Genomic DNA, 23,334 nt, shown 5'->3' with positions numbered 1-23,334 from the left:
ACAAGGAGCTTCTAGCAGAGATCAGGTGGAAGAGAAAGGTCCATGGAATGTGGAAAGAGGGGCAGGCCACTTGGCAAGAGTACAGGAATGTGGTCAGAGCGTGCAGGGATGCGACGAGGAAGGCCAAAGCCCACCTGGAATTGAAGCTGGCAAGGGATGTCAAAAACAACGAGAAGGGCTTCTTCAACTACATCTGCAGCAAAAGGAAGGCTAGGGACAATGTGGGGCTGCTGCTGAATGAGGCGGGTGTCCTGGTGATGGAGGATGCGGAGAAGACAGAACAACTGAATGCCTTCTTTACTTCAGTCTTCAGTGCTAAGACTGGCCCTCAGGAATCCCAGGCCCCGGAGGTAAGAGAAGAAGCCCACAGAGAGGACGACTTCCCTTGGTCAAGGAGGACTCTGTGAGGGATCGCTTAAGTGATCTGGACGTCCACAAATCCATGGGCCCCAATGGGATGCACCCATGAGTGCTGAGGGAGCTGGCGGATGTCATTGCTGAGCCACTCTCCATCATCTTTGAGAGGTCCTGGAGGACAGGAGAGGTGCCCGAGGACTGGAGAAAGGCCAATGTCACTCCAATCTTCAAAAAGGGCAAGAAGGAGGACCCAGGGAGCTACAGGCCGGTCAGCCTCACCTCCGTCCTGGGAAAGGTGATGGAGCAGCTTATCCTGGAGGTCATCATCAAGCAAGTGGAAGAAAAGAAGTTTATCAGGAGTAGTCAGCATGGATTCACCAAGGGGAAATCATGCCTGACCAATCTGATAGCTTTCTACGATGACATGACTGGCTGGGTAGACGAAGGGAGAGCCATGGATGTTGTCTACCTCGACTTCAGCAAGGCTTTCGACACAGTCTCCCATGATATCCTCCTAGGGAAGCTCAGGAAGTATGGGCTAGATGAGTGGTCGGTGAAGTGGATAGAGAACTGGCTGAATGGCAGAACTCAGAGGGTTGTCATCAGCGGCACTGAGTCTTGTTGGAGGCTGGTGACAAGTGGTGTCCCCCAGGGGTCAGTACTGGGCCCAGTCTTTTTTAACTTCATCAACCACCTGGATGAAGAGTTAGAATGTACCCTCAGCAAGTTTGCTGATGACACCAAACTGGGAGGTGTGGTGGATACACCAGAAGGCTGTGCTGCCATTCAGCGTGACCTGGATAGGCTGGAAAGTTGGGCAGAGAGGAACCTGATGAGGTTCAACAAGGGCAAATGCAGGGTCCTGCACCTGGGGAGGAACAACCCCAGGCATCAGTACAGGCTTGGGGTGGACCTGCTGGAGAGCAGCTCTGCGGAGAGGGACCTGGGTGTCCTGGTGGACGACAGGTTGACCATGAGCCAGCAGTGTGCCCTGGCTGCCAAGAAAGCCAATGGGATCCTGGGGTGCATTAAGAAGAGTGTGGCCAGCAGGTCGAGGGAGGTTCTCCTTCCCCTCTACACTGCCCTGGTGAGGCCTCATCTGGAGTACTGTGTCCAGTCCTGGGTTCCCCAGTTCAAGAAAGATGAAGAGCTACTGGAGAGAGTCCAACGGAGGGCTACGAGGATGGTGAAGGGACTGGAGCATCTCTCCTACGAGGAGAGGCTGAGGGAGCTGGGCTTGTTCAGCCTGAAGAAGAGAAGGCTGAGAGGGGATCTTATAAATGCTTACAAATATCTGAAGGGTGGGTGTCAGGAGGATGGGGCCAAGCTCTTTTCAGTGATGTCCAGCGACAGGACAAGGGTCAAAGGGCACAAACTGAAGCACAGGAAGTTCCGTCTGAACATGAGGAAGAACTTCTTCCCTCTGAGGGTGACAGAGCACTGGAACAGGCTGCCCAGGGAGGTTGTGGAGTCTCCTTCTCTGGAGATATTCAAGACCTGCCTGCACAAGGTCCTCTACAGCCTACTGTTGGTGACCCTGCGACGGCAGGGGGGTTGGACTAGATGACCGACAGAGGTCCCTTCCAAACCCTACCATTCTGTGATTCTGTGAATCCTTGAGGGTTGGAAAGTTTCAGAGTACTTGCTTAGCATCACTCTCACTTAAGGACAAACAAAGAATGGCAGCCTCCATTACTAGCACTCATTTGTGCGCTGGATTTTCTTAATCTGTGAAAACAAACTCATCTGTATCTGGAAGCTCAAGTAAAACAGACAGGATCAGTGCCGTTGCTCACCAGTTAGTTCAGCAGTTAGCCTAGCTGCATTCAAACTCTGCGTTTGAGAGGAAAATAAGATTTTCAGTTTCTCAGCATCTGCTAATGAATAGATTTTTTTGTCTTAATATCTTCTCGTGCATTCCAGCAACCTTGTAATAATGCCGTAGTAGAACTGAGATGCTCCTTCCACGCTAAACCTATATCTTCAGTACTGAAATACTCCTCAGTTTAACACTGTTCATGTTTGTCCTCATTTGGGAAATCTGAAGAAAGTCATTCAGTTATCTATAGAGTCATTCAGGTGTGGAAAGACACAAACCTTTAATTAGATATGATGTCAATGTGATGCTTCCTGTCAGAGAAGATAAAAGGTGTTTCCTACAAGCATCATAGTCACCTGCTTTGTTATTTTAGAAAAAATATGCTTGAGAAAAAGTACCAGGAAAAATGCAGGGCATTTAACAGAAGCAGCAAGTTATTTCCTCAGCAGTTAAAAGCACCATGTCTACTACAGGGAGTGGAAACGCCCATCATTTCAGTGGGTACAGGGGGCATTTACCCAAGGGCACCACATTTCACACAGCAAATCTCCTGAAGGACGAAGAAGGGAGTTTTACACATTTAATGCTCTCTGGACAAGCTGTCATGCCCTGGAGAGAAAAATGCAAAGAGCAATGAGACAACACCACCTCGGACTCACCACATATCCTCCTCTTGTTTCTGGTTCTTAAAGAAACTCTTTTTTTTTTTTTTTTTTGCTACAGAAAGGCTACAGCCTTCTTTCCCCTTCAGTCCATCCCGTGTTGCATCGGCTGATTTGGGCAGGCTCCTATTTCCATGTAGTTCCTTCAAAACTGTAGTTTTGCCTGGCTTTGGGACGAAACCCACCAGTTTTCACGAGTTCTTCCCCAACCCTGCGTGCTCTAGTCATAGGAGCAAGGGTCTGGTGCTATGATGGGAACCAGCAGCATCAGGAATTGAGGAAAAACAGTACCGGTGCATGGAGTGTTGGCTTCACACTGGCTCCTCTCCCACATGAAGGTTGCTTAATGTATAAGCTTTAATAGTACAATAAAACTGCTCCTTTGTCTGCTCTTGATTTTTCAGCCCTAGAAACCCCTTCCATGTTGAAGTGAGGAATTACCATGGACAACTGAGTGTGATCCTAAAATCACTGGGGCACAGTGGCCCCAGGCCTTAATGGGGAAGGACGTTATGTTGCAGCTAGCAACCTCCTGGATTTTCTGGTAGATCTTGATGAAAGAGCAGGGATCTTTACTTTGGAATATATTTCTCCTGGTCTTCATTCAAATTGCAAAAAATGAAGTTATGTGACAAATCCAATGCAAAATTGCAGAAGTCTTTTAACCCTGTCTAGAATGTGTAGGTCCACAGCCAGGGTATGATGTCTTCCAGATTTCTAAAATGCTCTCAGAGGCTTGGTTGTTTAGGTCCAACATTTCGATTTAGCTTCTGTGGACTTGAATCCCAGAGGCTTAGTTTTATTTCACAGTTTGGCCAAGGTTTTCTAGACATTTCAACCTGCTTTCTGAAACTTTTCCACAGCCAAAGAGTGGGTTTCAACTTTTTGAGCTATTCTGAAAATAGGTGACATATCTATTTTTTGAAAAATACAGTTCTAGAGCCAGTCTTCCCTTAGAATACATCTCTAGCCTCTGCCTTGTCTGTAAAGTAAAGCACATGCATGTATTTGAAAACCACACACAGAAGTACATAGATTCAGGAATTACGACAAAAGAAAATTATTAATTAAATCAAATTTAAATTAAATTAATTACTTGTCAGGAAGGATAAAGAGATAGACACACTGGGGCCTGCTTGCCATCTCATTTACATCTATATCACTTCTCTAATTTCATTAGTATTGTGGGGAGTAAATCGGAATCAAGCTGCTTGGTTTATGTGCACATTGAAATGTTGCAAAGAAACACTTTATTTTTTTCTCCTCTGGGTGTACTCGGTTCTTATGACAATTCAGCTATTGCACAGAAAGTGATATGATTTCTGCAGCCTACTGTGAAGCAAGTTATGCCCCATGTGTTTATACTCATGGTGATTCATTTAAAACTGCCAGGATAAGTAACATAACTGCATCTGCTCTGAAAACACATCCATCTGATTCCTGCTTTATATAATCCTGGGACCTGGGATGAACCTGTGTGATTCCACTTGGATACAAATGTATTGGTTTCCAAATTGACACAATATTGGTTAAAGAACAGATTTCGAATGCTTGCTGTATCTGCTGAGGCTATGTATACCCAGTTTTGGGTGGTACTGGATGTTGCTGCCTGTTACCTCTGAACCAAATATGATCTTTGTTTGGATTACTCTTTCTTATGTTGACTGGGAAAAGAGATAGTGATATTCTTTAACCGGCCTTTTTCTAACAGGTTATGCACAATAAACTGATTGGGAGTGTGCTGATAGGCTCCTTTAAAGTAGACCTGGGAACGGTGTATGGTCAGCCAGGTAAGTGGTGCATTTTCTGCCCTTTTTGTCTGTTAAATGAGATGTGAGGCAGGGGAGGAAAGGAGAGGGAGGTGTACTGCTTTTCCACTCAGATGCTTGTGGTTTATGCCAAGGGATAAACTTCACAACGTTTTTGGAAGGGTTATTTTCCTATTTGGATACCAGAACACCAGCCAAATCTTTGGAAAAATGTTCAACACTGAAAACACCTTGACAATCTGTTCATTGGTGGGCAGCACTTATCAAGGACAACTTTTCTTTAGGGAGTCAGAGTGGGCAGCTGAATACTCTACAAAACCCAACTCCACTCATCGTTACAGAGCATCCAAAGCTCTGCTGCATGTGTTGAGGTAGAAGGCGTGGAAGGAGTGAGAGCGGGATTTAACATGGAAGGAATGGTGAGAAGAGCACAAGACACGAGGAGGAGCAGACCACAATGGGAGGGAGAAGAGGTGACCATAGGTCTACTTGACCTGCCATCTTCACAGCTGTCCAGTGCTTTCTGAAATTTAAAGCTAAGAAAAGATCACCTACCCTTTTTTTGGCCTGTCTTTACAACCGTCCACAAAATATGTATCTTTTGCTCTTCCATAATTACTTAAGGATCTGATCTTTTATCAGTCTTCAGGAATGAACATATTTAGGCCACTTGCTATAGAAGTCACCCAGTTACGGCAAAAGTGTAGAGTCATTCAGGCCACCCTCTCTTCAGGGCTTCTTCAAAAGCCAGTAGAGAGAAATGGCCTGACTGAACAGTCTGCGTCCATACTCCGACTGCGTTCATCTCTGAATTCTGCCCTGTGTTTCCTGCTCACACCTTTACAGGAGGGTTGTGTCTGAGGGTTGATCTCGAGCTTATATCCCTCATGCACTCTAGTGCCTCCCTCCCACTCCGTTACACACCCAAGGTGATGGCAAAGGACTTAATGTAAAGTTTAAGGACCTTGCTCAAAGAGGGCTTGCAAAGCAGGGCTGCAGCAAGGGCTGTTGTGGGTGAATTGTCTTGTGCATTTTTACCACTGGAAAGATGGAGCTCAACCTGCTTTTGGCTTCTTCTTACTGTGATGGCTCCTTCCTTCCCTTCTCAGCTGGCTGCCAGTGTTACACATGGCCACAGCTCCCAGAGAGGGTTTTGTTGCCAGAGAGTACCGAAATCTTCAAAGAGCTCTCATCAAAACAGGTGGCCTTTCCTCATAAAGCAGCAGCCTGAATTCAGTTGCCGAATCTCACTCGGCTTTCCACTGGTCTTTAGTCATTGACCTCAGTAACCATTGATGAAAATGAGCTTGTACCTGACGAGCTCTAGATCAATCCTCTTGCTTGCCTTTTCAGTCATACAACATTTTGGACCCTCCAAGCGTGTCTGGTAAACAAGTGTGCTTCAGCACGATCCTCCTGAAAGCACGAATGTTGTTAGCAGTGATTTTTTGGGGAGTGAAGAGGAGAAATATATGCATTTTTTGCATACTTGATCTGAGTTTTTAAGTTTGTCTGTCTTACAGGTCACCAGTTTTGTGACAAGTGGGCCCTTCTCACAGACCCTGCTGACATTAGGACAGGAGCCAAGGGATACCTGAAGTGTGACATCAGTGTGACCGGGAAAGGTGACGCAATACAAACCACACAAAAAACAGCTGATACTGAGGAGCAGATTGAGAAGTATTCCAACATTTTCTTTTTTATTGCTTCCTTTTTTACTAAGTACCTCAAAAGTCCTCTGTACTCCTTTCAGTCCTTTCCTTGCTAACTCAGGGTTAATAGCAGGTTAGCATTGTACACTTGGCTGTTCTGTTGTGCTCAAAGAGAGCTTGTACAATCCTCTCAACTAAATTGAAGGGCATGTTAGGGTTACTTCTCTGCAGCTGACAGAATTGGCCATGCCCTGTGGCAAAGAGTCAGATTATTCCTCACTGAAGGTTTATTGGTCTGAAACCAGTTAAGTATTTCTGAAATCAGTGAAGTAAGAAGAAAAATATGAGGAAAAGCTATTCCTTCTCCTCTATCAGATGTGTGAGCATGGATATTTTCCATATCCTTAAATATACTCAAGTGTATTAGCATTCTCCTTGTAAAACACGGAAGTTCAAGATGGTAAAGTGTGCTGCCAGCATGCTTTAAATTTTACAGGAGCGATATTTCTGGTCAGTACTGACATACTGCACCAAGTCCATGGAGAGCCACCGAGATGATGGTGGGCTGGAGCACATGGTCTACAGGGAAAGGTGTGTGTGTTGAGGAGTTGGTTTCTTGGGTGTTAAGAAGACCGGGTTAAGTGGGGATCCTATTGCTATCTTCAACTGCCTAACAGCCTACTGTGCACCTCTAAATAGAGCCAGACTCTTTTCAGAGGTGCACAGCAGAAGGATGAGTGGCTTTGGACACAGGTTAGAACAAGGGAATTTCAGAACAGATACAAGAAATTTTTTACCATGAAAGTGGTCAAATCTAACACAGGCGTAGGGACAGAGGGGAATCTCTATCTTTGGAGATATTCAGAACTTACTGGACAAGGTCCTGAGCAACCTAATGTAACTGGACCTGCTTTGAGCAGGGGGTTGGAGCAGATGACCTCCAGAGGTCACCTCCAACTTAGGTGTTCTGTGCTTTTGTGGTTCTGTATCACATTGACATGTCTGCTGAGTAATGCTATATCACTTTCTCATGGTAACCAGAAAATGTTTTGCTCTAGATGCAGAAGCAAATTCGAACAACTTTTTGTGTCTTCTCAGGACACAAGCTAACTTACCATGACAATTTTGTTGGAAAAAATATCACTTAATTGACTGAGATTTTAATTTTAAGGAAATGGCTTCTATTTTCTTTTAGGAACCTCTTGATCCCCAAAGGCTTTCCATCTGAAAGACCATGGGCCAGATTTTATGTGAGAATTTACAAAGCAGAAGGACTTCCGAAGATGAACTCTAGCATCATGGCCAATGTCACCAAAGCATTCATAGGCGACAGTAAGGACCTTGTGGATCCCTATGTGGTGGTGATGTTTGCAGGCCAAATGGTAATTGAGATCCTTTTGATCACAAATGTAGGCTTTCTTTCCTACTAGCTGTGCTACGGGCAGGTGATTATGCTGATATCCTTATAGTTAAATAAATCAAGTAAAACACATATTTCTTTCATCAGAAAGAAAATGTTCAGTTGCTAAATTATGCAGGAATAAAGTGATGGAAACACTTAATTTCAGCAGATCTAATATCACCCTCACAGCAGTAGGTTAAAGTTAGGCAGCAGGAGGGGAGAGGGAAGTCTGTGTATTTGTTACTAGAACATCAAGTTACAAGACAGTGAATTACTCGGTGTTGTACTAGTTAAGTGCCATGTTCTGGTCTCCCTAGAGTGAAGAAAGGAAGCAGGATTGAAATCAGTAAAGATGGTTCAATCTGGATTTTAGGGCTGTGTATTGACTTCTGAATTACTCTGCTGTAATTCAGGACCCTTGCAGCTTTTCTGTGAGTAGCAGAAGGGGAAGCATTTGAGTAGACCCTACTTCAGTGTTGCCTGGCTTCATTGCTTCCGGAGCTCCTTCAACATCAAACATGGTGCTACAGTGAGCTGCTGAGAGGGACCTTCTGACTTTGGTGGAAGAGAAGTGCAGAGGAGGTCCAGGGGCCTCCTTCCTCTGGGGTACACCCATGGCACGCCATGTCAGGGAGCTTGCCTTGATAATTGGTGTAAATAAGGAAAGAATCAAAGTGGAAATAATTTTAAGTCAGCAATGCTTTCTATGTGCAAATAAGCCTTGGGGACAGCTCCAGTTAGTCCTTTACAGATGTTCCAGGCATGAGAATGAGGCCCTTGGTGCTGATATCATGTTTTGTTGTGAATCCAAGTTGTGAAGTATTACGTCTCAAACTAGTATGGGTTAAAATGGTCAAATGCATGCAGCTACTTCAGGTTTAATAGAAGGCTGAAGAAGACATACAAATGAGTCACTGCCATGAGTTTGCATGCTGGTGTGTAAAATATGGCTTAAAAGGTATTGTTGGAGGGTTTCCTGACTCGGTTCTCCCCATCAAACCTGAAGGTAGAAGGCCTGACACAGCCTGCGGCTGAAGGGACTGTGATACAATCCTGCTGTCTCCTTCAGGCTAGGAGGAATAGCTCCAGTCCCTACATCCCTACCACACAGGCATATGCCCAGAACGCAAGCCACAGTAATCATATTTTATGCTAGATAAATTGCCTCATTTAAGGTAATTCCATTGGTACATACAGCCTGGCAGCTGTAATGAATTTCATCTTCTGTGAGACAAACTGCACTGCATTTCCACTACCCAGGTATTTCAACAGCCACTTGAAGATGTGCAGTTTGTAGCAGAAATGCCAAAGTCTGCCTTCACAGATATGTTTTGTGCATAAGGGCCCTGAAGAATTAAATCTTACTGCAGGCTCTGCTGTGTGCAGGTGAGAATTCTTTAGCTGTAATGGGGTCTTTTATTAGATATGGAGAGGAAAAAAAAAAGCTAATAGAAAAGCCGAAGTACTTTCAAGATAGGAGATTTGTGTTTTAAAAACTACCAGAGAGATGTTGCTAAGTGCAATTTGTGCTTTACTCCTTGCCATTCTCCAGAGTCTGACCTTTCTTGGATTAGATTTGCTGGACTTTCTTTTCAGGGACGGACAACAGTGCAAAAGAACTGTGCAGATCCCATATGGCATGAACAGATTATCTTCAAGGAAATGTTCCCTCCACTCTGCCGAAGAGTCAAAATCCAGGTCTGGGATGAAGGCAGCATGAATGACGTGGCCTTAGCCACCCACTTTATTGACTTGAAGAAAATATCAAATGAACAAGATGGTGACAAAGGTAAAGGGGGGAATGTTTGTTCCAGAATATGCCCCTAAAGTAAAATCTGCTTGCTTGGGACCTGGCCACTGGCTAATCTCATTTTAGGAATGCCCAGAGCTCAGGTGAATAGCCATAATTTTTATTGGTTCCAAGAGAGCTTTCCTTGCTTCAGATGAAGTTATATTACATTGTGCTCGGTGCATGGTGGTCTGCCACTGCCTTTCTTGTTACAGAGATACTACATAATATGGCAACTTCTCTGTGACTTTGGCAATAGTCTGCTCTAGTCCATTACAGATGGCTGATGTAAGTTTATAGTTCGTGTGAGTTTCTGTTGGGCAACAAAAGCACAAAGTGCAAATCACAGACAGAGCAAGCTTGTGCTTTTGATCTGCCCCGTAACAGCAATGTTGTTAGGCTCAGCTGGGTGCTGTCACAGTTATCGTAGCTCAAGCAGGTACCATGGACTAGTGTGCTTGTCCTCATGTATTTATATCTGGAGCCTTTTCACTGATGTTGGAGTCTCCACGTATAGCCTTATTTATGTTGTGTCATCTACATATGGAACACGGTCAGTTATCACAGCTCAGCAAAGGCACAGTAACTCCTTAAACTTGGAAATTCAAACGTGTACCCGAGTCACAGAATCACAGAATGGTAAGGGTTGGAAGGGACTTCTGTGGGTCATCTAGTCCAACCCTCCTGCCGAAGAAGGGTCACCTACAGCAGGCTGTAGAGGGCCTTGTTCAGGCGGGTCTTGAATATCTCCAGGGAAGGAGACTCCACAACCTCCCCGGGCAACCTGTTCCAATGCTCCGTCACCCTCAGAGTGAAGAAGTTCTTCCTCATGTTCAGACGGAACTTCCTGTGCTTCAGTTTGTGCCCATTGCCCCTTGTCCTATCACTGGGCACCACTGAAAGGAGTTTGGCCCCATCTCCTGACACCCACCCTTCAGATATTTGTAAGTATATATTAGGTCCCCTCGCAGCCTTCAGGCTGAACAAGCCCAGCTCCCTCAGCCTCTCCTCGCAGGAGAGATGCTCCAGTCCCTTCACCATCCTCTTAGCCCTCCGCTGGACTCTGTCCAGTAGCTCTCACTAGGGCAGTGTAGAGGGGAAGGAGAACAAGTGGTCGGTGAGGTGGATTGAGAACTGGCTGAATGCCAGAACTCAGAGCAGAGGGTTGTCATCAGCGGCGCTGAGTCTAGTTGGAGGCCGGTAACTAGTGGTGTCACAGGTGTAACAGGGGTCAGTACTGGGCCCAGTCTTTTTTAACTTCATCAACCACCTGGATGAAGAGTTAGAATGTACCCTCAGCAAGTTTGTTGATGACACCAAATTGGGATGAGTGGTAGATACACCAGAAGGCTGTGCTGCCATTCAGCATGACCTGGATAGGCTGGAAAGTTGGGCAGAGAGGAACCTGATGAGGTTCAACAAGGGCAAGTGCAGGGTCCTGCACCTGGGGAGGAACAACCCCAGGCATCAGTACAGGCTTGGGGTGGACCTGCTGGAGAGCAGCTCTGCGGAGAGGGACCTGGGTGTCCTGGTGGACGACAGGTTGACCATGAGCCAGCAGTGTGCCCTGGCTGCCAAGAAAGCCAATGGGATCCTGGGGTGCATCAAGAGGAGTGTGGCCAGCAGGTCGAGGGAGGTTCTCCTTCCCCTCTACGCTGCCCTGGTGAGGCCTCATCTGGAGTACTGTGTCCAGTCCTGGGTTCCCCAGTTCAAGAAAGATGAAGAGCTACTGGAGAGAGTCCAGCGGAGGGCTACGAGGATGGTGAAGGGACTGGAGCATCTCTCCTACGAGGAGAGGCTGCGGGAGCTGGGTTTGTTCAGCCTGAAGAAGAGAAGGCTGAGAGGGGATCTTATAAATGCTTACAAATATCTGAAGGGTGGGTGTCAGGAGGATGGGGCCAAGCTCTTTTCAGTAGTGCCCAGTGGTAGGACAAGGGGCAATGGGCACAAACTGAAGCATAGGAAGTTCCGTCTGAACATGAGGAAGAATTCTTCCCTCTGAGGGTGACGGAGCACTGGAACAGGCTGCCCAGGGAGGTTGTGGAGTCTCCTTCTCTGGAGATATTCAAGACCCGCCTGGACAAGGCCCTCTGCAGCCTGCTGTAGGTGACCCTTCTTCGGCAGGAGGGTTGGACTAGATGACCGACAGAGGTCCCTTCCAACCCCTACCATTCTGTGATTCTGTGACCACTCATCCAGCCCACACTTTCCGAGCTTCCCTAGGAGGATGTTATGGGAGAACGTGTCGAAAGCCTTGCTGAAGTCGAGGTAGAGAACATCCACGGCTCTCCCCTCATCTACCCAGCCAGTCATGCCATCGTAGAAAGCTATCAGATTGGTCAGGCATGATTTCCCCTTGGTGAATCCATGCTGACTACTCCTGATAACCTGCTTTTCCTCCACTGAGTCCTTAATCAGAAAATAAAAGATAAATTGTATAAAGTAGTGACATGGTCTTGGGAACAGTTTGGACAAGGTGAGACAGCCTTCATTCCTCTCCCACTATGTCCCAGTCCTCAGTCTATGGGAGAAAGCTCTTTTTTTCAAGAGGTGCAGTAGGTGTCATGCCCTAGCACTTGTGTTACAAACACCTTCTGAGAAACAGCTCCATACTGGCAGTCCCTGGCTGAGTATTGGTAGAGGCTCCTTGGTGCCTAAGAATTGCCCTGCAAAACAGTGCTTTATATGAGGTGGTCCCCACATGCATAGGAATGGGTCCAGGTTTGGTTTTTGGCGTGCAAGAGGGAAGATTTCTTGGAGCAGACATGAGGAGAGCACTCCAACACCAAAAGGAAATGCCATAAAAGGTGCTTTATCTCCAGGGTTTTTGCCTACATTTGGGCCTGCCTGGATCAATCTCTATGGCTCACCCAGGAACCACAGCCTCATGGATGACTACCAGGAGCTTAATGAAGGTTTTGGCGAAGGGGTTTCCTTCAGAGGACGTCTCTTTATTGAGATTGCTGTGGAGATACTTTCAGGAGGAGCCCGTGAGTCTAAGTTTTCAAGTATTCTCAAGGATATTAAACTGCCATCTAAAGATAAAGACTTCAAAGCATCGAAAGGAAAAGAGAAAACTGAGAAAGCAGGGGAGGATCGAAAGTCAGCTTCTCCTTCAGATAAGATGAACTCAACTGAAGTGGAAGTCGAGCTATTCGATGTGCCTTCAGAGGTCAGTATGATATTAAGAGACTGACTGACAAGTGTCCCTAAACCTCCAAGGACTGCACTGACTTGTGTATTTGGGTTCAGGCCATGTAGGCTGTTTTTATGTGCTCCCTACAGCTTCTTCATGCCTCCATAGTCTTTGGATCTTCCCATAATAATGCAGCACAAATGCAGCATTAATGTGTACTTGTAACTCATAAAAAAGATCTCAAGTAGGACTTGGATTCTGTAAAATTTAGTCTCTTGTCCTTTTGTCACTTGCGCACTAGCTGCATCCGTGTGTTCCTACTAGAAACTTATATGATGCAATATCTGCTAAATGACAGAGAACCGATGGGGGCAGCTGGTAATTTCAAGTCTGATATCCTGCATTCGTTTCAGAAAATCGGTAGTTGTCAACTGAAGTCAGTAGGGAATCACTGACAAAGAATTTGTGCAAATGCAGAGATACAGCCTAGCCTGTTTTACTCTCCTTTTTTAACATTGCATTGTCAACGCAGTTTTAGATTGCTAATCATCTCCTCAGGAGAGAGGCTGCAAATTGTGCTCAGCACGTGGTGTTAATTGATGTTACTTGATGTTACTTTCCTAACTTAATTGTACTGGGTTACATCACGGGAAGACCTGTGCTATGATGCTTTAGGAAGGTTGTGCAGTTGTGGCAGGGCATGTGGGCCCAGGTGCTGAGCCAATACTTCAGCTTTGATCCTCTGCTCCATCACATCACTGCCTGGGAGCAACGGCACATTTGTGCATATGCAAGCTCTACTTTTGTTTTTTTACCTACTAAATAGGAAGAAAAATATTCCCACAACCAATTTTGTTCCCACTTCAGTCTGTGATTGACGAAAATTTTGGATTTTTGTAGTGTGAGTCCCACTTCAGTCCTTAAGGCACTCATGTCCTTTATCAGATCTGATTCCTGGTCTTTTGACTCCTTCTCTACAAGCAATTAGGAGAGGAGGAATTGTTCTTTGGTCTTGAGGCCTAGCCTTGACAAATGCTCTTCCTTGGCCTGTGCCCTGGCACTGCTGGCACGAGAGCTAGCTGGAGCAGACCAGGGAGCGTGTCAGCAGAGAAATGGTATGGGGAATTGCAAGCCAGTGTGCAAATGTGCAAACCTGTGCCCTGGTCTTGCTTTGTATACTCGCATATTTGTAAATTGTCTCTGTCCCTCAGTTATTCTCTGATGATTATAACAGAGGTGACATCAGAAGAAATTTATTTCTGTAAAGATTTTCCTTTGTATGGAAGAAATCCATTATTGTGAAAGGCTCAAAAACTGTGGTCTTAGGTGCTAGCTAAATACTCCAGGTAAAGAAACAAACCCTGCTGTAACATCAATAAATATTAATATTAGTCATAAGGATTTGTTTCTGGCTACTGTGCCTCAGCTGCAAATACAGAATGAGTAAAAGGCAACAACATGTGATGCTTGATATTCTTTTGGTTTTGACATTCAGCAATATTTCATGCTACAGTAGACACAGTAATTGTATTACAACTCTCTGAAAGGACAAGCAGGAACTGAAGACATCACAAATAATGTGAAAAATGTCTCATAGAGCCTCTGAGACAACAGAGGCAAATTACCCAGCCCCACAGCCCAAATATATTGACCTATTCCGACAGCAAGAAGACATCAAACATCTGCAATTTACTTTCTTTGTAATTGAAGGTAGATGTGTGTGTCAGTCTCTGAGCTTCAGCTTTTCTAGGCACCCTATGCTCTGGTTTCATGCTGAAAATAATCAAGACCCAGGGAAGCTAAAGCTACACCAGAGCTGCAGTCTGTGGTGTTAGCTTTGGTATGAGATGCTGCTAATCCCTTCACTGCAGACCTATGCCCTTTTACTGTGTATAGCAGAGGTTTTTCAAAATGAAGAGATCACGGGTTGTGTCGAAAGCTGTTTCTGCTTTGCAAAAGTCAGGGAAAAAATATTCATATACAGCTGATGTTTTATTCATTGTCTCACTCTGTTTCAAAAGAAGCTAATTCTGATCTTGCCTAATGGGCTTCAGCACGCTGGTGTCCATTCTGCGAAATGAGTAGAGATTGCACTGGATAGATTGTGGCAGTCAGGGTCTCAGTTTGGGGAGAACTCAAACCATAAAATATGTCCTCTGAGCTTAGTCTTGGTTTGGGGCTTACAGCTTGTTTTGTTAATGACCCAAGAGTGCTAGAGGTGTTAGCTAGCCTTCACCGAGTGAGAGCGTGTGTCAGGGACAAGCAAATTCTGGGTCTCCAATAGGTTTTAAAAGAGCCAAATAGAGCCTTAAAACTCCACAAAAGATCGCTATACTTTTCAGGGTGTGCTGCTGCACAGAGACCCTTTGGTTCCTGTGCTTCCAAATTATGCGAGAAGATGAAAACAGGGCTCCTGGGTTACTTGTTTCAGTGCTGTGATGCCAGAGAAAGCAAAGAGTGGAGGACTGCAACCCCCACACTGAGACCCCACCTTTGGGCCTGTGGTTTAAAACATAGCAGGATCAAAAAAAAAAAAAAAAAAAAAGGACTGCTTGGTTTTAATAGGCTTTTGCACAGGGCTGCCATCTAATAAAATGTGGATGTCAGAAATCTTTGTGTCTTGCTGTTGTCAGTGGAAGCTGAGTGTCCTTGAGCAAGGTCAAAGCCCTGATAGCACAAACACATGGGCAGTAAGTTAAAGTCATCTTGGGGAAAGCATAGCTGGGCAAGTGCTCCCCTGCCTGGATGTGTTCGGATGGCAGCAGTTACTATCGCAATGTAAAGGAAGACTGCTGCCACACTCACTGCTAAATGACTTATGTCAGGATGGCAATATTTTGTTGCTGTTGCACCAAAAGAGTGCCCTTGAACTGCCATAGGCATATAGTTTGAATTATGGTATAAGAGTGTGTGATGATACTGGAACCATTTAATAGCGACTACTGGTAAAGCAGAGCATAAAGTGAGGGTTAATAATGACTTTTGTGTAACAATTATGATATAATTGGACACTAGTGACAAGACCAAAGTCACACAGGTTTGTCTTTTTTTCCAATCGTATCAATTTCTCAGAGCAGATGTATTACTTCTTCCTACAAATTATGCCTTACCACCTCAGACCAATAGATCTTCAACGCAGTAACGCAGCTGCTGGAGACTTATAAAGATCCCTCTGTGCTGTGAAAAAGAGTAGAAGGTAAAAGTAAATGTTGCTTTTCTGCCTCCTTCTTCTCCACTAGATCTGTGCAGAGAAATTTGAGGAATTCCTCCTCTTTGGGACATTTTTTGAAGCCACAATGATTGATAGGAAAGTTGGAGACAAGCCAATAACATTTGAGGTTTCTGTTGGTAAGTGTGTTAAACTCTTCTCCAAAGCAATGAAGCACTCTCAGGAGCAAGGGGATGCTATGTGCTATTGGCAGATGTGTCTCAGGGCTCAGGAGTCAGATTCAGAGCAGGGTTTACACATCTGAATAAAACCCTGATCATAATTTCTCTGGGTAGCATCATGCTTCCTTCAGTCAAGCTGGACATAACGATGCTTAGCTGTCTCTGCTCCCAGATGCCTTGTATTAATACAAATCCTCTCACCCACTATAAACAGTGACTTACCTAGTATTTAGGCTCCTAATCTCTGGGGAGACCCAATTCAATTATCTCAGGGCATAGCTCATTTCTCTGGTGCTCATTGCGATTAGTCCCTAGCTGTGAGTGAGCCCCTTTGCAGAGGGGATCCATGTGGACCATCTTGGCCAACCCCATTGAGCTACATGTGGGTCTGTGCGAGTGCTGTGGGGGTGATGTATGTACAGCCACACCTCAAAATGCATGCACCAGCTTGTCCTCTAAGATCCTCCTGGTAAGTCTTGTCCTCTTTCTGAGTAAACAGGACTGTACTGTGTCAGGGACCTCTTCCTGGTGGAGCTGAACTGTCCCCAGGAGCACACTAAAGAGAAAATGAAGATATTTTCACGAACATTAAGTGGATATTTTCAAAGATGAAATTTCCCCGAAGAGAGAAGCTTGAATTGGTCTCATTGGCCTTGCAGGGGTTTGCTTAACTCTGTACTATCCCCACTTACAGTCCAAGTACACAGTAGACCCTGACACTTCCCGTCTTTGTGCTTCTATACCTGAGCATGCTCAGCTGTAAGGCTACGTGTGCAGGGAGAGATGTCTATGACAAACAGGGAAATCAATGCGTGATATTGATTCCTGCTGAAACTTGGCAAGAAGCAGAGCTGAGAATGACAAGAAACTCATTTATATAGTAGGGCAAGAAGTTATACTGATTCTTGTCAGAATTAACACTAAAGATGAATCTGGCTCTGAATTCTGGACCTGGGCATTTACCAGCTACATGTGCAGTTGAAATTTGGATCCAAATTTGGCAAATGGCCATCACTTACATGAAAGGCTGACTCAAAAGTCCAGATCAGTATGTTATATGGGGTGATTCAGCACATCCTTCTCCTACAGGGAATGTTTTCTGCCTGTCTCTAATAAAATCTGTAATTACCAGTCTGATGGATGCACCTCTTTCCCAGAGCAGATAATTGCCCTTTAAGGCAAAATCCTATCAAAGAAGATGTCTGTATTATTAGCAGAGCTGTCTGGCATTAGGCTTGAAGCTGGGCCCTCCAAGCATTGTTATTACTAACTCTGCAACCCTACTACGAAAAATTCACTCATCTGAAAATAAGATTTAGCACCTCTGAGATCAGCCTTGGAAATCATAATCCATATGTTGTAAAGAAGACATATATTTGCTGTGTAAATCAGACACACATCAGGGCTTCTGGGTCTAGAAATATCAACAGCAGTATTGGTTTTGATTCTGAATTTATTTAGCAAAAGCAGAAGGTCCTGGGGGCCAGCAGCTGGAGGATCACATCACCTAGTGATGGGGGTGATATACTGGGTGTACATGACATAGGGCAGGTAAGGAAGCACGGCCTTGGAGTCTGAAAAGTCATTGGCTCTGGCATACCCTATCAGGACCTTTACAAACTGTGATATGGCCAGAACAGCTAACGATCAGGAAGGGACAAAGGTTTGCCACTGGTATGACTGGTCTTTCTCTATTTTTTTAAACCTCATTCAGGTTTACCACCTTCAAGCTAGTCATCTCTTCACTTGTAACCTTGTGTTTCTAGGTAACTTCGGAAATATTGCTGATGGGGTGTCAGCAGGAGCTGGAGGGAAGAAGAAGGCACGTGATGGAGAACCTGAAGAAACTCTGCTGGATGAGGGGGAAGACGAATTTTCTCATGACCTTGGAGTACCCCTGATATCCACTACACCCCCCGAGAAGCCAAGGGTCACAGGTGGGAACAGGTGAGGATCTGTGCTTCAAAACCTTATCATGCAGGACCCTGGTTCCTGTTTTATAATTCTGTGGGACTCATTAATGAATCCTGGCTGCATTAAACAGGTTGTGTGGAATTGAGGCTTTCAAATCCTCAATTGCATCTTTCACAACAGTAAATTTTCCAAGCTCCACTGAAGTGAATGGGCTGTGAGCTATTTTATACTCACCTACTGATCTTGGCCTTGTGGGCTCTTGAACTTCTGGTGTTTCTGAAACGGCTGCTTTATACCAGCTGTACATTGGAAAGCTACAGGAAAGCGCAAGTCCTTAAGGTTGGCTTAGGGTCCCACACTCTGATCACAAGTAACGTCCACCGAGTGACCAGCTCCAGAAGCAGAATAACACATCAAAAATATTGAAATGGGCTGTGTCAAAAGCAACATGGCCAGCTGGCCGAGGGAGGGGATTCTGCCCCTCTGTTCTGCTCTGGTGAGACCCCACCTGGAGTCCTGCATCCAACTCTGGAGACCTCAGCACAGGAAAGACATGGACCTGTTGGAGGGGGTCCAGAGGAGGCCACAAAGGTGATCAGAGGGCTGGAGCACCTCTCCTGTGAGCAAAGGCTGAGAGAGTTGGGGCTGTTCAGCCTGGACAACAGAAGGCTGTGGAATGACCTTATTGCAGCCTTCCAATACCTGAAGGGGGCCTGCAAGAAGACTGGAGAGGGACTTTTAATGAGGGCATGTAGTGAAAGGATAGGGGGCAATGGCTTTAAACTAAAAGAAGATAGATTTAGACTGGATATAAGGAAGAAACTTTTTATAGTGACGGTAGTCCTGCTGGCCACACTATTCCTGATACAAGCCAGGATGCCGTTGCCGTTCTTGGCCACCTGGGCACTCTGCTGCCTCATGTTCAGCCAGCTGTTGACCAGCACCCCAACGTCCTTTTCCGCTGGGCAGCTGTCCAGTCACTCTTCCCCAAGCCTGTAGCATTGCAGAAGAGTTGCTGGAGTGTGTCCAGAGAAGAGCAACGAGGCTGGTGAAGGGTTTAGAGCACAAGTCTTATGAGGAGTGGCTGAGGGAACTGGGACTGTTTAGTCTGGAGAGGAGGAGGCTGAGGGGAGACCTTATCACTCTCTATGACTACCTGAAAGGAGATTGCAGGGAGGTGGGTGTTGGTCTCTTCTCCCAGGTAACTAGCGATAGGATGAGAAGAAAGGGCATCAAGCTGCGTCAGGGGAGGTTTATATTGGATATCAGGAAAAGTTTCTCTACTGAAAGAGTAGTCAGGCATTGGAACAGGCTGCCCAGGGAGGTGGTTGAGTCACTATCCCCGGAGGTGTTCAAAAAATGTGTAGTCATGGCACTTCTGGACATGGTTTAGCAGGCATAGTGGTGTCGGGTGGATGGCTGGACTTGATGATCTTAGAGGTCTTTTCAACATTTTCTATGATTCTATGGCTAGATGGTAACTTCTCTTTAGAAGTCCAGGCACAGTCAAGCAGTTTATATAGATAAGAACATTTTATATAGTGGTCAGTGGCTCAATGTCTGGATGGAGACCAGTGACAAGTGGAGGCCCTCAGGGGTCCGTACTGGGACCGGTGCTGTTCAATATATTTATCAATGACATGGACAGTGACATCGAGTGTACCCTCAGCAAGTTTGCAGATGACACCAAGCTGAGTGGTACGGTTGAGACACCAGAAGGATGGGATGCCATCCAGAGGGACCTGGACAAGCTGGAGAGGTGGGCCTGTGTGAACCTCATGAGGTTCAACAAGGCCAAGTGCAAGGTCCTACACCTGGGTCGGGGTAATCCCTGGTATCAATACAGGCTGGGGAATGAAAGGATCGAGAGCAGCCCTGCTGAGAGGGACTTGGGGGTACTGATAGACAAAAGGCTGGACATGAGCCGGCAATGTGCGCTGGCAGCCCAGAGGGCCAACCGTGTCCTGGGCTGTATCAAGAGAAGTGTGGCCAGCAGGTCAAGAGAGGTGATTCTGTCCCTCTACTCTGCTCTGGTGAGACCTCACCTGGAGTACTGCATTCAGCTCTGGAGCCCCCAGCACAATAAGGACATGGAACTGTTGGAGCAGGTCCAAAGGAGGGCTACAAAAATGATCCGAGGGCTGGAGCACCTCTCCTATGAGGACAGGCTGAGACACTTGGGCTTGTTCAGCCTGGAGAAGAGAAGGCTGCGGGGAGACCTGATTGCAGCATTTCAGTACTTAAAGGGAGCCTGTAGGAAAGATGGGGACAATCTTTTTAGTAGAGACAGCAGTGACAGGACGAGGGGTAATGGTTTTAAACTAAAACAGGGTAGGTTTAGGCTAGGTATAAGGAAGAAATTCTTTACAATGAGGGTGGTGAAACACTGGAATGGATTGCCCAGAGAGGTAGTGGAGGCCCCATCCCTGGAAACATTCAAGACCAGGTTGGACAGGGATCTGAGCAACCTGATCTAGGTAGCAGTGTCCCTGCTCGCTGCAGGGGGCTTGGACTAGATGACCTCTAGGGGTCCCTTCCGACCCAAAACTTTCTATGATTCTATAAGGACCAGGTGGGAAATATCAACCTGGATCTATTTGGTTTCTGGACCTCCCTAAAGTTAAAAAAGTACTTTCATCCTTTCTTGCAATCAAGGACTCACTCAGATTAAATAAGAGACAGTGGAAGAAAACAAGAATGAAAATACCATGGTAGAAATTTTTGTTTCTGCAGCAAATAAAGCAACAGAGGAAAAAAATAATGTTTGACAGAAAGATAGTTGCCTTTTCTCATTAACTGGAGTGCAGATTTGGGTACATGCTGGGCTATTATACTCCCTGAGAAACTGTGGAATTTTTAATTTTTCCCTTAACAAGAATTTAGATTTAAAGAACTGTTATAAAAGAATGAATTGTTATTCAAATCTGCTATTTCCTTTTTGGCTCACTCCAATATTAACAAAGTTTTCTCTCATGAAGAATCCCCCTTCCTCAAATTTATGTAAAATACTGCATCTTTTTTTTCCTCCTGTGGTATCTAAAACTGTTTGCCAGCCACAGATACCAACTTTATGACTGTCATCTCATATTCACATCTTACTCATCTCATCACTGGATTTTTTTAGTAATAACCAGTACTGAATGGGATATCCAATAGTTTAGATAAACTCTGCATTTTAAAATCATAACAGAATAATAGAAAACAATAACAAGAGTCCATTTTGGAGATAAAAACCACTAACTAATTAAAGAAGCAGGCAGAGCAATATGACTTCTAAAGCAGATATCATGAAATTTTCCACATTTATGTCAAAATGTGTAGCAAGGATAAGCTAACACAGAAAAAGTGAAATAAAGGGAATAATAGACATGAAACTTCAGTCTTCCATGTAAGTTATTTCATGCCTTTGTACTTTTCCTAGTAAATCCCATGAAAAGACTCATAAACTCCCTGAATTTCATGTTAAGACATTCTGACATTGGAAGATAGTTGAATTGTTTTTCCGCCTTATGAAACCACCAAAATTAGTGATTGCCCAAGACCTGTGCAGCTTTGCTATACACCAAATTCAAAGGGTGATGCTCACCTCACTGTAGGTTATTGAGGACAATATAAATGGGAAATTCTGTTTCTCTTTTGATATCCCATAGGGCAGTAAAATGTAGTTGTAGAGAAGATGTTCAACTGTGCAAACAGAAAAATTCTCACATAAACCTACTAGGGATGTGTAGAAGCTAGGAGTTATGGACAGGATGCTCAAGAGTGACAAGTGATTTGATTTCTGTGGGCTTGGCTTAGTGGTTAAACACGTGCCCAGTTCTATATGAAATGACTTAGGGTACCTGAGCCACCCTTACAAGCAAACTTGAGAGACCCAGCCCCTTCTGGGCCCACAGGTGAATGCCCATGCTTAAGTAACTCAGCCTATTGGGGCTCTTGATTTTAGGAGCGGATGTTCAGGACTTTCTAAAAATTTGCTGTGCTCGGATAGAGAGACCTTGAAATGAAAGAAGTCAAGTCTTCTCTCCATACCAAGCGCACTCTCCTTTTTTGGATACCACAGCCTCTCCCAGAGGAAAGGAAATGGAAAATGCTACCATTTTTTTGCTGCCGGTAGTTGAACATCACGAAGAGTGGGAGGATCAAGTAGTTTTATTCTTTATTATTTGTGGAACCAGTTTCTGTGGAGAAGTACTGAAGGGTCACAAGGCAATTATGCACCAGAAAATAGATCTCCAGTACAGCCTCTTCTCAGCTGCAGAGCACATATTGGTGGCATTGGTTTGGAGCCGTTCCCAGAAGAACATAAAGCAGTTTATAGCATTCCATATCCATTAAAAGGCTCTCCACTGTCCCACCATTAGTAAGGAAAATGACGAGGCCTCTAGAGTGAAATCCAACATGACTGAGCATGGTGTTTCATAGGCCTGTATTATTTATATAAAGGGAGGACAACATGTTTATTATGTACATGGTTTTGACAGAGTGCCTACCACAACTTTAATCAAAAATCAGGCTTTGTGGCAGGTGTGCGTTAAAGCCTGCAGAGCCTCTGGTTATGCTCTTTTTTTTTTCAGTACAAGACACTCATATTGCTAAACACCCAAAGAAAGCAGCATTTCAAAAATAGTGAATACGGCAGTGTGGAGCGAAGGTGAAAAGAGAGAAAAGAGAGAGTAGCAGATGCATTTTTTCACTGAGTTGTTATGAGCTTGGTATCACTTTTACTAAGCAGCATCATGCAGATCAGCCTTTGCCAAGAAATGTCAATCTCCACTAGCTGTTGCTCCTGAAAAAAAGCATCTTGCGAGAGTAATGTGGTGGTGAGACTCTGCTATGCCTCTCCCGCTGTGCAGTGTGCATTGCTCATGAAGAGGTGATCTGATTTTAATCTTTGCTCCTTTTTCCCTTGTTGCTTCCTACCATTAACAGTGTTTCAGAGCTTCTCTGCATGCCTCTTTGTCTGTTTTTTCTCCTACCCTGGAAAGTACTGAAATTAGATCCATTGACTTCAAGATTTTTCTCTTCAGGGGTCTCACAGGTAGCGCAAGTGATGTTTGTGTTTGTTCTTCCCAGTATTTACTGGGTAGCACATGTGAACACATCCTGTCACGTCTTTGTTTTCTGTACTGTGAGAGAGCACCAAACACTTTTTTCCTTCCCACACCTACCCCTGAACTCCTCTCTCACTTTTATGATGTGCTCCACACTTTGCTTTTGCAGGAACTACCAGTACCTGCCTTATGGTGACAGGAAGCCCTGTATCTGCGTCAAGAGCTACTGGGGCAACCAGACCTTTCGCCTGTACTCTTCTAACACTCTTGAGAAAATGGCGGATCACCTGGCAAGTGGCAACCATCCTCCCAGGCTCATGTGTTCAGCAGAGTATGGCAGCGAGAGGCCATGCTCCCCAAAACAGCCTTCAAAATTTCCCCCAACCGCAT

The 23,334-nt window shown here is 45.1% G+C and overlaps 1 protein-coding gene across 1 annotated transcript in view; it reads left to right on the top strand.

Moving 5' to 3' along the window:
- The window catches only part of FER1L6 (fer-1 like family member 6), an 82,679-nt gene that overhangs the window by 17,280 nt on the left and 42,065 nt on the right, over nucleotides 1–23,334 (top strand). The window contains exons 7-14 of the mRNA XM_009935719.2: nucleotides 4,550–4,628; nucleotides 6,131–6,287; nucleotides 7,455–7,641; nucleotides 9,258–9,450; nucleotides 12,273–12,622; nucleotides 15,826–15,934; nucleotides 17,743–17,923; nucleotides 23,114–23,234. Of these exons, the coding sequence (XP_009934021.2) occupies nucleotides 4,550–4,628; nucleotides 6,131–6,287; nucleotides 7,455–7,641; nucleotides 9,258–9,450; nucleotides 12,273–12,622; nucleotides 15,826–15,934; nucleotides 17,743–17,923; nucleotides 23,114–23,234 (1,377 nt within the window). The remainder of the gene's footprint in view (nucleotides 1–4,549; nucleotides 4,629–6,130; nucleotides 6,288–7,454; nucleotides 7,642–9,257; nucleotides 9,451–12,272; nucleotides 12,623–15,825; nucleotides 15,935–17,742; nucleotides 17,924–23,113; nucleotides 23,235–23,334) is intronic.

Source organism: Opisthocomus hoazin, chromosome 3 (assembly GCF_030867145.1).
Source record: "Opisthocomus hoazin isolate bOpiHoa1 chromosome 3, bOpiHoa1.hap1, whole genome shotgun sequence".
In the NCBI taxonomy this organism is placed as follows: Eukaryota; Metazoa; Chordata; class Aves; order Opisthocomiformes; family Opisthocomidae; genus Opisthocomus; species Opisthocomus hoazin.
The sequence above is the reverse complement of the archived record's forward strand: the minus strand, read 5'-3'. Positions and strand labels throughout refer to the sequence as shown.